The 12062-nt window shown below is 37.5% G+C and overlaps 6 protein-coding genes across 6 annotated transcripts in view; 2 read left to right on the top strand and 4 right to left on the bottom strand.

The window, feature by feature from the left end:
• Nucleotides 1–34: 34 nt before the first annotated feature.
• On the top strand, nt 35–1336 carry FDP41_007621 (uncharacterized protein; the record flags this gene model as incomplete). Its single annotated transcript, XM_044711386.1, has 4 exons — nt 35–284; nt 473–599; nt 736–925; nt 1037–1336. The coding sequence occupies 4 exons, from the start codon at nt 35–37 to the stop codon at nt 1334–1336; spliced, it is 867 nt and encodes a 288-aa protein (XP_044568419.1).
• Nucleotides 1337–1575: 239 nt separating this feature from the next.
• Nucleotides 1576–2986, top strand: FDP41_007620 (uncharacterized protein; the record flags this gene model as incomplete). Its single annotated transcript, XM_044711385.1, has 6 exons — nt 1576–1834; nt 2025–2138; nt 2274–2300; nt 2412–2417; nt 2503–2562; nt 2697–2986. The coding sequence occupies 6 exons, from the start codon at nt 1576–1578 to the stop codon at nt 2984–2986; spliced, it is 756 nt and encodes a 251-aa protein (XP_044568418.1).
• Nucleotides 2987–3275: 289 nt separating this feature from the next.
• Nucleotides 3276–4412, bottom strand: FDP41_007619 (uncharacterized protein; the record flags this gene model as incomplete). The annotated part of the gene is made up of 1 exon (XM_044711383.1): nt 3276–4412. The coding sequence occupies one exon, from the start codon at nt 4410–4412 to the stop codon at nt 3276–3278; it is 1137 nt and encodes a 378-aa protein (XP_044568417.1).
• Nucleotides 4413–5063: 651 nt separating this feature from the next.
• Nucleotides 5064–8113, bottom strand: FDP41_007618 (uncharacterized protein; the record flags this gene model as incomplete). The annotated part of the gene is made up of 2 exons (XM_044711382.1): nt 5064–7425; nt 7680–8113. 2 exons carry the CDS (start codon nt 8111–8113, stop codon nt 5064–5066), a joined length of 2796 nt encoding a protein of 931 aa, XP_044568416.1.
• Nucleotides 8114–8457: 344 nt separating this feature from the next.
• On the bottom strand, nt 8458–11367 carry FDP41_007617 (uncharacterized protein; the record flags this gene model as incomplete). The annotated part of the gene is made up of 8 exons (XM_044711381.1): nt 8458–8987; nt 9106–9652; nt 9829–10069; nt 10183–10484; nt 10580–10697; nt 10771–10824; nt 10883–11021; nt 11175–11367. The coding sequence occupies 8 exons, from the start codon at nt 11365–11367 to the stop codon at nt 8458–8460; spliced, it is 2124 nt and encodes a 707-aa protein (XP_044568415.1).
• A 164-nt stretch (nt 11368–11531) lies between these two features.
• FDP41_007616 (uncharacterized protein) overlaps nt 11532–12062 on the bottom strand; it is a gene marked incomplete at both ends in the record, with an annotated part of 1261 nt that continues 730 nt past the window's right edge. The window contains one exon of the mRNA XM_044711380.1: nt 11532–12000. Within this exon, the coding sequence (XP_044568414.1) occupies nt 11532–12000 (469 nt within the window). The remainder of the gene's footprint in view (nt 12001–12062) is intronic.

Below are 12062 nucleotides of genomic sequence, written 5' to 3'. Positions count from 1 at the left end.
TATCTCATTTAATAGATTGATGAAATATAAAAAAATGTCTACTCGTGCAGAGCTTTCAGCACCACTGACTTGTCGAGATCAGGAGGCAGAAGATGGCATTGATTCCGAACAATTATTAATGGCTACTATGAATCAAGATCTAACGGAAGATGAATTGAATCATATTAAAAAACAATGGTCTTTAGAACAAGACGAGTTGAAGAAACAATTAATTGTACATGATGATCTTGATTTTGATCCTGATGATTTAGATACGACGTTGAAATTTGTTGGAGGTGTCGATAGTAGGTTTGGATGTATTTCAATGATTGTTAAATGGTAACTATTGGATGAATTTCATAATTTAATTCCTTGGATGTGTGGAAATGAATGTTAATCGCAACCGATTATTCTTTCAAATTGCTCGTTCGAATATGGTTACGTTTGATTACGAATAATCTGTTACTTGTTGGAATGAATTAAAATTTATTAGTTAGTTTTGATAAGGAAAATCCAGTGAATGCAATTGCAAGTTTAATTGTATTGTCATTTCCAGATTTGAAAGTAGTTTATGAAAAGTACGACAGGGTCACAATGCAACATCCTTATATCCCAGGGTTGTAAGTGATTTGGTTTTTTCATGATTGGACATTTGAATATCAATATTATTTATTGGACCTACTAATGAACAAATATCTTGAAACAATGTCAATAACTTTAATTGCTGGCATTTGTGTTGTCATACCGTCTCTCTAGCCTAGCCTTTCGAGAAGTTCCACATCTCGAGAACATGATACATGAATTACGGCAAAATTGTCCACAATTTATCCCACAAGTAATTCTTGTTGATGGCAATGGAATATTGCATCAACGAGGATTTGGTCTTGCCTCGCATTTGGGAGTTGTTGTGAATATTCCTACTGTTGGAGTGGCAAAAAAGTTATTGGTAAGTGTGCTATAGCGAAAGCTGAGTGGAGATTTGTGATGATGAATGATCTCAATGATACTATTTTGACGCTATGGTGTTTTCTAAATATTGGAAAATGCTGATAAAAAGTATGTGGATGATATTACTAGAGACACCGTAAAAGAACTCGTTCAAAAACATCTCAAAGCAAAAGGTGATTATGCAAAACTCATAGGAAAGAGTGGAATTGCTCATGGTGTTGTGTTTCAACCAATTCAAAAGACCGGAAGACCTCTCTTCATAAGCATTGGTCACAGAATCAGTTTGGAATCATGCATTAAGGTGGTCCTTAAAACATGCATTCATAAAAATCCAGAACCCATACGACAAGCTGATCTTCGAAGTCGTCGAATGATAGAAGCACAAGCTGCTTGGAAGAGCAACCAATAATTTGTGAAAGTCAGCCACGGCTAGAGTACTGACAACAAAAGCAGCATCCGTGTGTTTGTGTCTGGGAACATCTCATGAGCGTACCCAAATTTGTAAAATACAACCAAGGTCAAGGTTCACAAATATTCACCCTTTCTTTTCGCCTTTTTCTCATCATCAAAAAAACAACAATCTCACGTTCATCACTCCCCAATTTTTCATTCCACCATCACCACCACCATCACATTTTCATCATCATTATGGGACAACACTCTTCATCTGAAAAGGGAGCTATTGGTTCTGCCATCATGGTTGGAGAAGATGATGATGCTCCAGAACAACAACAATCAAATCAAACAGTTACGAGTGGAAAACAAGGAGGAGCCACTACCTCCAGTGGAGGCTATGTTTCCAAGAACAAAATTAACGAATCTATTCAAATTGTTTCTATTGAGAAGGATAATGAAGATGAATATGATTTCTTGGTGAAGGTGGTGCTTGTGGGTGATTATGGTGTGGGTACGTTATTGTTTGATCTCTCCACATATGCCCGACAACACATGGTTGGAATATATTCCTTTGATTGAAATAATTATTACTGAAATATTTGGGAAATATCATGATGAAATTCTTTGATGAATGAATGGTTGGTATTATTTACTACCACAAAAATCCTCAACTAAACGTGATCACGTCATCACTGTGATAGGTAAAACAAGTCTTGCAAAGAAAATTTCTCAAAGAGGATTCACCACACAGCATCAACCAACGATCGGAATTGATTTTGTTGTTTGCACATTGGTTCTCAACACCAAAGAGACTGGTAAGTAGCAGTAGGGAGTTTTCAATAGGGGGTTATTCCAATTTTTGTAAAATATAATGTCATTATGATGACTATGATCTGCACTCTTGATCGTTCCCATGTTTTGTCCTGTGTGACGACTTGATGGAAAAATAGTTCGTCTTCAACTTTGGGACACTGCAGGTATGATTGTTACGATTTTGCCATGATATGGAGCTAATACTAATTTGACAAATTCTAATTTGTGAAATCATTAATTACCTCAAACACTTTTTCATAACGTAACATACAAAGGTCAAGGTAGGATATTGAATTTTGTGTGAATTTCACTTTGTGAGCTCATGACCTTCTTAATTATTATCTATCAACCAAACACCATTAACAGAAAAATTTAAGGCTCTTGCTAGTTCGTTTTTCCGAGGTGCTGATGGTATATTCATAGTTGGTAGGTTTAAAACTTTTGAAACAAGTCGTGAGAAATTTGGAAATTGAAATTACGTTCCAATATCTATCATTATTATCATACCACGACATGTTGTTCCAATTTTCAACAATTCTCATGTGTCATGACAATTATAGCTGATGTTTCAGAGAAATCATCCTTTGATAGAATTCCAGGTTTTCTTGAAGATGGAAAAAAGAATTGCTCTTCAGATGTTGAGTTTATTTTTATTGCATCCAAGATTGATCTTCGTACGCAACAGTTAGGCGTAATGACCGAACCAGAAACAAAGAATGAATTCAGAAAATATGATGCCAATATTCCAATTATTGAAACAAGTGCTAAGGAAGATAAAAATGTTGAAAAAGCACTTTTAACAATTATTCAAAGAATTTACAACAAGAAAAAGGAGGCAAAACAAAATTAAGACAGTTCTTTGCAAAATTTATACAAGTAATAATGAAATTGTAAACTATTTTATTGTTACAAGAGTGACATTATTCACTCGTTGTAGTGAATGATTATTTTGTCCTTACAATAATGTGCATGTTAGCATACCTGATCGCCGTTTGAACATTGTCGAGCATGCATCTGATGAACAAGCACTCATTGCGTTCACAACTTGTGCCTCTCTACGCTTCTTCCTTTTTCGTCCAGATTTGAGCATGTGCACCACTGAAGACCATGAAAACATCTTAATGGTACATATTGGACATTCATTTCAATGAATTCATTTCCAAAAAGCAACAATTCTCTTGGAATGCATCTTGCATGTATGGTTCACAAGCTTGATGATTATTCTCTAAATTTCCATGAAAAGCTAATTGTTTTTGTAATAATTGAGACTCCACTTGAGGTTGTGTGACTACAAGTTTTCGAATGATTGAAATCATGGTGTGAATAATATCAGGATATCTTTCAGAGGCCTCTTTCAAACGATCTTTCAATTCTGAGAGTGAGGACCATCCTCCAACAACGATTGCTTCTTCAGCTTTGTGATGCTTTGAATTTTGGTCTTTGTTTGAAGAACTTGAAGTTATTGAGGTTGTGGTTGTGGTGCTTGTAACGGATGATGATGACAGTTGTTGAGAATTTGTTGTTGGAATGAAATTCGAATGGAGGCACACGCTGTGTTCATCCATCCTTCGACCATGCTGTTTCTTCTTCTTCTTCTTCTTATTCGAATCATCCAGAAGGAAATCTTCTGAATTTTCACCATGATGATGAGATGAAACGAAAGACTTGGTTCCTTCTTCACTCAATTTCCTTTTTCGTCCAGATTTGAGAGTTGGAACAAGTGGTCGATCGATGCCATATCTCAATGCATAGAGTCCACACTTGTTACATAAAGGTTTTCCTTCATGATTTTTTCTCCACATGGGTGTGGTGCATGTCGAACAATTGACACAACGAGTATTCACAGATTTTCGAATATATGCTCGTTTTGTGGTGTTGTTGTTGTTGGTACTTGTGGGTGAAGAGGAAGAAGAAATGCTGGAAGAAGTGGTTGGTTCCTGAAAAGAAGTCGTTGTTGAGGTCAGGTGAGTGTCAAAAGGAGGTGGTGAATCCATGACCATGGACATGGAATCCGATTGCATCACGAAATGGAAGGGAAAAGAATCATAATCCTCTTCAATCTCTTCTTCCTCCTCCTGTATCGACAAGGTGTGTGGCAATGAAGAAGAACTCGTACTATCACCATTCTCCTTCATTCTGTGTTGTACCACCACTACACTTTGATTCTTGTGAACTTTGTGGCCATTGACATCATCATCATAAGAGACAGATGCTTGATGTTCATCACCTCCTCCAAAAGAAAGAAACTTGGAAGACAAACAATGGTTTGTTTTCATCTCTCTGCGTGGACTGTGTTGAATGAATGTCAAGAGTTTGTTTTTCTTTGTTGAAGAGTGAGAAAAAGCTGTGTCTCTTAAGACTCACTTTTCAAATCTTGAAAGAATGCATTCCAGTTCAATGATCATCACTGGTGTGTGTTAGAAGAAGAAGAATTTCCCTACGCACTCTCAAGGTGTGAGAAAATTCATGCGAAATGTGAAATTGTTCAACTGGAACCTTGATAATCGCTTTTCCTCAGATCTCTAGTACATTGTCCGGACCGATTTGGAAACGGTCAACAAGACCCGAAAATTCATACTTGGCACAATTGACATTTCGAATTGTAACGGAACCTGTCTGGAGTAGCTGTATCATACAAGGTGAAGTAAAGGATGATGACAGAATGTACTTCTATCATCCTGCACCATATCGTGCTGCTTGGTCCGGAAAATTGAGCAGACAAATGAGGAAGTCTCACAACATGCATTCTACTGATCAATGCAACTGGACCGTTCGTTCATCATTAAGGTTTCACAAGAGGAGTTTCAAACTTACTTTCGACAACAGAGATTAATGTATTCATTAGGACTGTCTTTCACAGTGAATTAAATAACAACACCATATATATCCGAATGAACATTGTTATTACTTTAATGGTGTAAGATCTTTTACTTTTTAACAGAGCCTGAAAGAATGGATTGTTGTGCAGCTGCAATTCGAGCAATTGGAATTCGATAAGGTGAACAACTCACATAGGTCAATCCGCATGTATGTAAAAATTGCACGGATTGTGCTTCTCCTCCATGTTCTCCACACAATCCAACAGTTAAATCAGGTTTCACACTTCTTCCCTTTTCAACTGCCATTCGAATCAATTTTCCAACTCCATCTTGATCTAGAATTTGGAATGGATCTGTTTGTGACAATTCCATATCGATGTAATCTTTAAGGAATTTCTCGGCATCATCTCGACTGAATCCAAAAGTCATTTGTGTTAAATCATTGGATCCAACACTGAAAAAGTCAGAAACTGTTGCAATTTCATCGGCTAGCAATGCTGCCCGAGGCGTTTCAATCATGCAGCCCACTCGGAATTTGACCTTTTCGTGTCCTGCGTGTGTCAATACTTTGGAAGCAACTTTTTCGATAATCTCTTTTTGATGTTTCAATTCTTGAATAGAGGAGATGAGTGGAATCATAATTTCCACATGAACACATGGTGATTGAGAGGTGAGAGCTGCTTCGAAAATAGCCTCTGCTTGCATTTGAGTAATTTTTGGAAGAGTAATACCCAAACGACAACCTCTGTGACCAAGCATGGGATTCTTTTCAGAGAGTTCTTCAATCTTTCTCATAACCACGCTCTTGTCTTCACCGAGCTTTTTGGCGAGCTCTTCAACTTCATGTTCTTCATGAGGTAAGAATTCATGGAGAGGTGGATCCAACAAACGAATGGTGACCTTTCGATCTCCCATCACATCAAAGAGTCCCTTAAAATCAGTGCGTTGATATTCTTTGAGTTTTTGAAGTGCTTCTGCTCGTTGTTTCTCATTGGTGGCAACAATCATTCTTCTCATATCGAGAATTCTTGTCTTTTCAAAGAACATGTGTTCGGTTCGGCACAAACCAATACCTTCAGCACCAAATTCAATGGCTTTTGTGGCATCGCCGACTGTATCGGCATTGGCGTACACTCCCATGGTACGATAACGCTTTTCAATCTCCATCACTCGAGCAAAGTCACCACTCAACGAAGGTTCAGAAGTCTCCAATGCACCTGCAAAGATCAATCCAGTGGATCCATCAATGGTTATAATGTCACCTTCCTTAAATTCAACACCATTAATGGTGCATGTCTTTTCATGCTCATTGACAATGAGTGCTGAGCAACCACTCACACAACATTTACCATTTTGACGAGCCACAACGGCGGCATGGCTTGTAATTCCTCCATTGGTTGTGAAAAATCCTTGTGAAATTTGCATACCTGCCAAATCTTCGGGAGAGGTGTCGGTACGAACCAAAACCACAGGTCCCTTTGTTTTTCTCTCTTTTGCCATCTCAATGGCAGCTTCTGAGGTGAAAGCGATTCTTCCCACAGCACATCCTGGTGATGCAGCTAAACCACATGCCAATGGTTCGTGTTTGGCAATCTCCTTCTCAGAGAGATAACGATGAAGAAGTTGATCCAATTGGGAAGCCTCCAACTTGAGGATGACTTCCTTCTCATTGATGAGACCTTCATCGAGCATGTCACAGTAAATTTTGAGAGCTGCTTTCACGGCCTTCTTTCCGTTTCGACATTGGAGCATGTACAAGACACCCTCTTCAATGGTAAATTCCATATCTTGAATGTCTTTAAAGTGTCTCTCTAGTTTGTTGCTAATGTCCAAGAGTTGTTTATAACACTCGGGGAAAGAATTTGCCAACTCTTCAATCTTTTCAGGTGTTCTGACACCACTCACTACATCCTCTCCTTGTGCTTGTCTCAAATATTCTCCGTAGAATTTGTTCTCGCCAGTGGCTGGATTTCTACTAAAGCATACACCAGTTCCTGAATGTTGGTTAATGTTACCGAAAACCATTGATTGAATATTGACAGCAGTTCCTTTCAAATTTCGAATGTTGTGAATTCTTCGGTAGTGAACCGCTCTTGCATTGGTCCATGATTTGAAGACTGCAATAATGGCCTTGAATAATTGTTGCTTAGTGTCTTGAGGGAAGCACTCGTCTGTTTTCTCGAAAATGGTCTTCTTGTGATCTTCCACAATTTCCTTAATTTCTTCCAAAGTCAAATCAATGTCAAGAGTAATGCCTCTCTTTTGTTTTTGTCTTTTCACATTTTCTTCGAAATGTTCATACTTGACTCCCATTACAACATCACCGTAGATTTGAATCAAGTTACGGTACGAGTCCCAAACAAATCTCTCATTGCCACCGAAATTTTTAATCATGATTGGCAAATTGTCATCACAAAGACCCAAATTCAAAATTGTGTCCATCATTCCTGGCATGGAGACAGCAGCACCACTGAAAGAGTTCAAATGTTGACAAATATATTTCATTTAAAGAATTAATCCATTGCATTGTTTCGACAACGCGAACAATTTTGGCACGACCCATTTTGATTCCGCCCACATGTTCAATTGATTGTATAGGATGGGTTGTATAACAAGTGGTATCAAGAACATCCATATAATAATGAATTCATGAATGAAGGAAAAAACGTTGTATAAACAACAACAGAGATGAACTAAATAATAATTAACTCTGACAACACAAACCTTCTGACAGAAACCAACAAGATCTTTTCATTCTCGTTTTGCAAAGATCCAAATTTCTTGTTGGTCACCTTTTCCAATCTTGCCAAATATTCATTCACTTCGGAAACAATTTGTTCAGGTAATTGATTTCTTGAAGAGAGATTTCTCTGTGCCATCTCGTCTTCATCATCCAAATCAATATTGGAAGCATAATTGTTGTGTTTGTTAAACAACACATTGGCCTCCGTGCAAATGGTAAAACCAGGTGGAACAGGTACACCCAAATTGACCATTTCAGCGAGACCAGCACCCTTTCCTCCCAACAGATCTTTCATATTTCGATTTCCTTCGGTGAGGTTTTGTTTGGTGATGGGATCCATTCCGAAAAAGTAGCAAAACTTTTGTGGAGTGGACACATTGTTGGGAGAAAGGAAGTTATTGTGATTGGTACTCATGAGAGTGTTGAGTTAGGTGTGTGTGAGGTGATTCACAGGATGGTGTGTCGAGATGTTTTTTTGGTTTTTTGGCTGCATACAAACTTGAGTCAGGCCCATAAATGGCAATCACAAAAACCTTAAATTGGAAAATTTAAATGTTTGATCATTATTCACCAAAATGCTTGTTTCGGCTAAAACTTGAAAACTCCTCCTTTAGCGAATCTCAACATGTTTCAATAAAAGCCTTCTTGATGAAAGTGTTGTTGTGATTAGAATCATTGATTTGAATTACATGATATAATATGGTTTTAATAAATCACATTACCTCTCTCTTTAAGAATAATTGTTAAAACACACAACTACTACTTTTCTCTTTCCTCCTCTTCCTGATACTTCTTGACTAGTTCATCAATTTTCTTAAATTGCCAAGGAAAGGCAACATTGTAGAGGAATTGTCTCAAATCAAATCGATTATCCTCGGGAGAATAGGATTCACAATGATAGGCAGGTGTTAAAGTGGTCATCTTGTGTCTATTGATGGCATAATATTTGAAAAAATGTTTGACCTTATCTGCAATTTGTTGAACGCTCATTTTGTCTCTCCATTCGTACACTAAATTTTTGAAACTTTCTACAACGCCATTTCCTTGAATTTTTCGTAGCTCTCCAAAACGTGACAATTCATCATAGGTTAATCCCATATCTTCTTCGTCGGTTTGATTGGACTCCAAAGGTTGAAGCTCAGCAGTGGGTTTTGCAATTAGTACATCCATCAGGGAAGGATATCCCAAATTTTGAGCAGCATAATACAAGAATTTCTTCAAATCTGTCTTACTGATACTTCCGATCGGATTAATATCAGCTGAGCTACAGTCATACTTTGTAAAGTATCCTGTAGAATGTTCAACCCATGATGAGCGTACATGTGTGACATCACCAATGACACAATTGCCATAATGGGTGAATGAAAGACAAATGATTCAATGAAATTGTTAAAAGAATATACAAACCTCTGAGAGCTTCATCCACATTCGAAGAACCGAGCACTAACAAATTCTTTGGTGGCATGTCTCTACTCCAATTCATTAATTGAGCAAAGAAATAACTCACGACCATTCTCAATCTTGCTTGAATATTTTGCAATGCAATATTTTCTCCATAGGTTCCATCAAAACGTGGTGTTTTTCCAGTCGATTTCACAAAAAGCTCTTTCATGGAATCTACAACATTGTCAATGGATATTTCCATATGATGGGCACCAATTTCTTCTGCGACTTTTCGTGCACGATTTCGTGTGGTTGCAGAGCTATTGACTGTTGCCATGTAACATGTGGTAAAAATAATATTCGCAATTTCTTTGGGTGAGGATGGAATCCAAGAATCATCTTTGCAACAAATTCTACGAATATCTTTCAAAATAATATTCTTATTGTATTCATCTTCCAACGAATTGGCTGGATCTGTGCAGTCTTTGTGAATGAGTTGACACATTTGACCCACAATAGCTGCAACTGAGCTGGAATCAGCGCCTCCAGATAGTGGCAAGAAGAATCCACCCTAATAATGTGTCATCAATTAGAATTAGGAAGAATTTGATTAATCAAATTAAAAGTTACAATGATGACAACAATGTATAATCAATGTGTGATCATGTTATGGGAGACATGGAATCAAGTGATTAAAATTAGTATTTGTGTGAGATCAGTGATGAACAATGTACCCATAAAACTCACCTGATTGGAACGTCTCAAGTAATCAAACAAGTAGCAGGCAGGCCCGAGAGAAATTTCCTCAACTTTTGAAAAGTATCGAACTTCAATGGGACGTGTGGGTTTCAATCGTTGAGAATAATGATCGTTTTTTAAGGTAAAATCAACTCTAACGCGTGGGAATGCTATGGCTTCAGAAGCTTGAACTGCTCTACTTGCTATTTTGTTTCTGAAAGCTCGAACTTGATCCAAATCGACGTTTGCTCTACCGTGTGAGAACAATTCATTGTTGAAGAAATATATTTGGAGAAGTATTGGAAAGGAGTTGGACAAGTTTGAAACATTCATGATAACCATAAAATTCTTACAAAAACCTACGTGACAACTTCAACTTCTTTAAGGGAGAATTGACTTCCCTGAGCAAGAACTGCTCCATTGACGCTGATCATTGCACAACCATCAAAATATAAGCGATCACCATCGCATCCTTGTTGGTTGGCATACAGATAGACGAGTCCATTCTTTGCAGTTGCATTTTTAATAAGGTCAACACGAGTATGCAATTTTCCAAGTGACGAATGAGAACCGCTTCCATTGCTAATAATTTCAACACCATCTAAACCTAGATAAATATTTGGAGAGTTTGGAGTGAATAATTCTTCGCATGTTTCAACAGCCAACTATTAGGCATTGTATGAGATGTCAATTAATGTGACATTAGAGGCGCCAAAGAATTGTTCAAAATGACTCTAAGGTTCCCAAGTTCTGTACTCACCTCTGTATCATTGAGTGACACAATAGCATCACCAATTGGTACTGTTCTTTGTCCAGTTAACTCTCTAATGAAATCGGGCAAGACGAAATCTTCGACAGTAAATCTCTTTGTCCATGCACTTCAATGTGTGAAAATCAATTGATATTTTTGACAAGAACGTTAGTGCCATAATTTCATATAAAACAACCTACCAAAACCAACGAGTTTCTCTGTAGTTTCCGTCATTAGCTAGAAACAATTTTGGACTGTTTAAATCCGACGTCGTTCAATTCACACACATTCGAATGTTATTAGAAAACTCACCGAATAAGGAGTAGCTTTTTGTTAAGAACAAAAATTCTACAATTGTAATTGACTCCTTTGTGTTTGATAGGCACACCGATATCCACAAGAATATCATTGGTAAGATCGGTTGACAAAATTTCGGCCAAACATTCCATGGCTGTTGTGATTCGATCAAGCCAAAAAGGTCATGATTTCGAGAAATTTGATCAATTAAAATTGTTCGAATGGAAGTGAATTTAAATCAATATCGAATTCAAGTTATTATTATTTACAATTATTGTTTTGAAAATTCATTTCGGATCATACATACAATGTGTATAGGTGTCTGTTTCTAAAAAGTGATCTTGGCAACCGTATCCAGACAATTCCAGTTCTGGGCCCATACGATATCTGGCTCCCTTCTCCTTGGCAATTTTAATGCTTTGCTTCACTCTCTCAAGATTGCCCGAGAAATCCAAGGCCCATTGATCCAAGTTACAGGTAGCCAAAGTGACGAGATGCATTTTTTTGTGTTTTTGAACTTTTGGAGTTCATAAATGGGAAACAGTTCAAACATGGATCTGCAAATTCTCATTGATTGATCCATCAGAAGTGGAATGTGGCAAGAAATCATGCTGAATGCAGGTATAAATTTCGTTCAAGGAATTTTTGTGTCATTCCTTCCACGTTATTGAACAAGCTCTGTCAAATGAATTTCTTCCTGATCCGCTAAAGGGCTCGAAGTCTTCAACTTAACCTTATCCACACTTTCAAATCGTTTTCGCATTTCCTCGATAGCTTTCTTAGATTTTTCATCCCATTCTTTTTCCTCGTCCAAATCCATGACCCATCCTCCAACTTTTTTCTTTTTAGGAGTTGTGCTTTTTGATTTTGTTGGAGATTTTCTCTTCTTTGGCGTACTTGTGTCCTTCGTGTAATTTTCATCTTCCTCGTCATCGGTGGTGGTGTCTCTCTTTTTTCTTGGTGTTGATCGTGTTTTTCTTGGAGTTGTTTGCTTCTTCTTTCGTGCTGTTCTTGGAGGAGTTTTGATTTCCATTGTCACATCCTCATCTTCACTTTTTCCTTCTTCCTCGGTTGCAGCAGCTGCTTTCTCTTCCCGTATTGAAGACGATTCAACAAATAATTTTAAATTGTCACTTTTCAAAGAATTAATGTTATCAATAGCTTGTTTCACGACAGAAGGTGTAACAAATTGTGG

The sequence above is a fragment of the Naegleria fowleri genome, assembly GCF_008403515.1.
Source record: "Naegleria fowleri strain ATCC 30894 chromosome Unknown tig4, whole genome shotgun sequence".
NCBI lineage: Eukaryota > Heterolobosea > Eutetramitea > Acrasida > Naegleriidae > Naegleria > Naegleria fowleri.
This window is presented reverse-complemented; position numbering and strand designations above follow the sequence as displayed.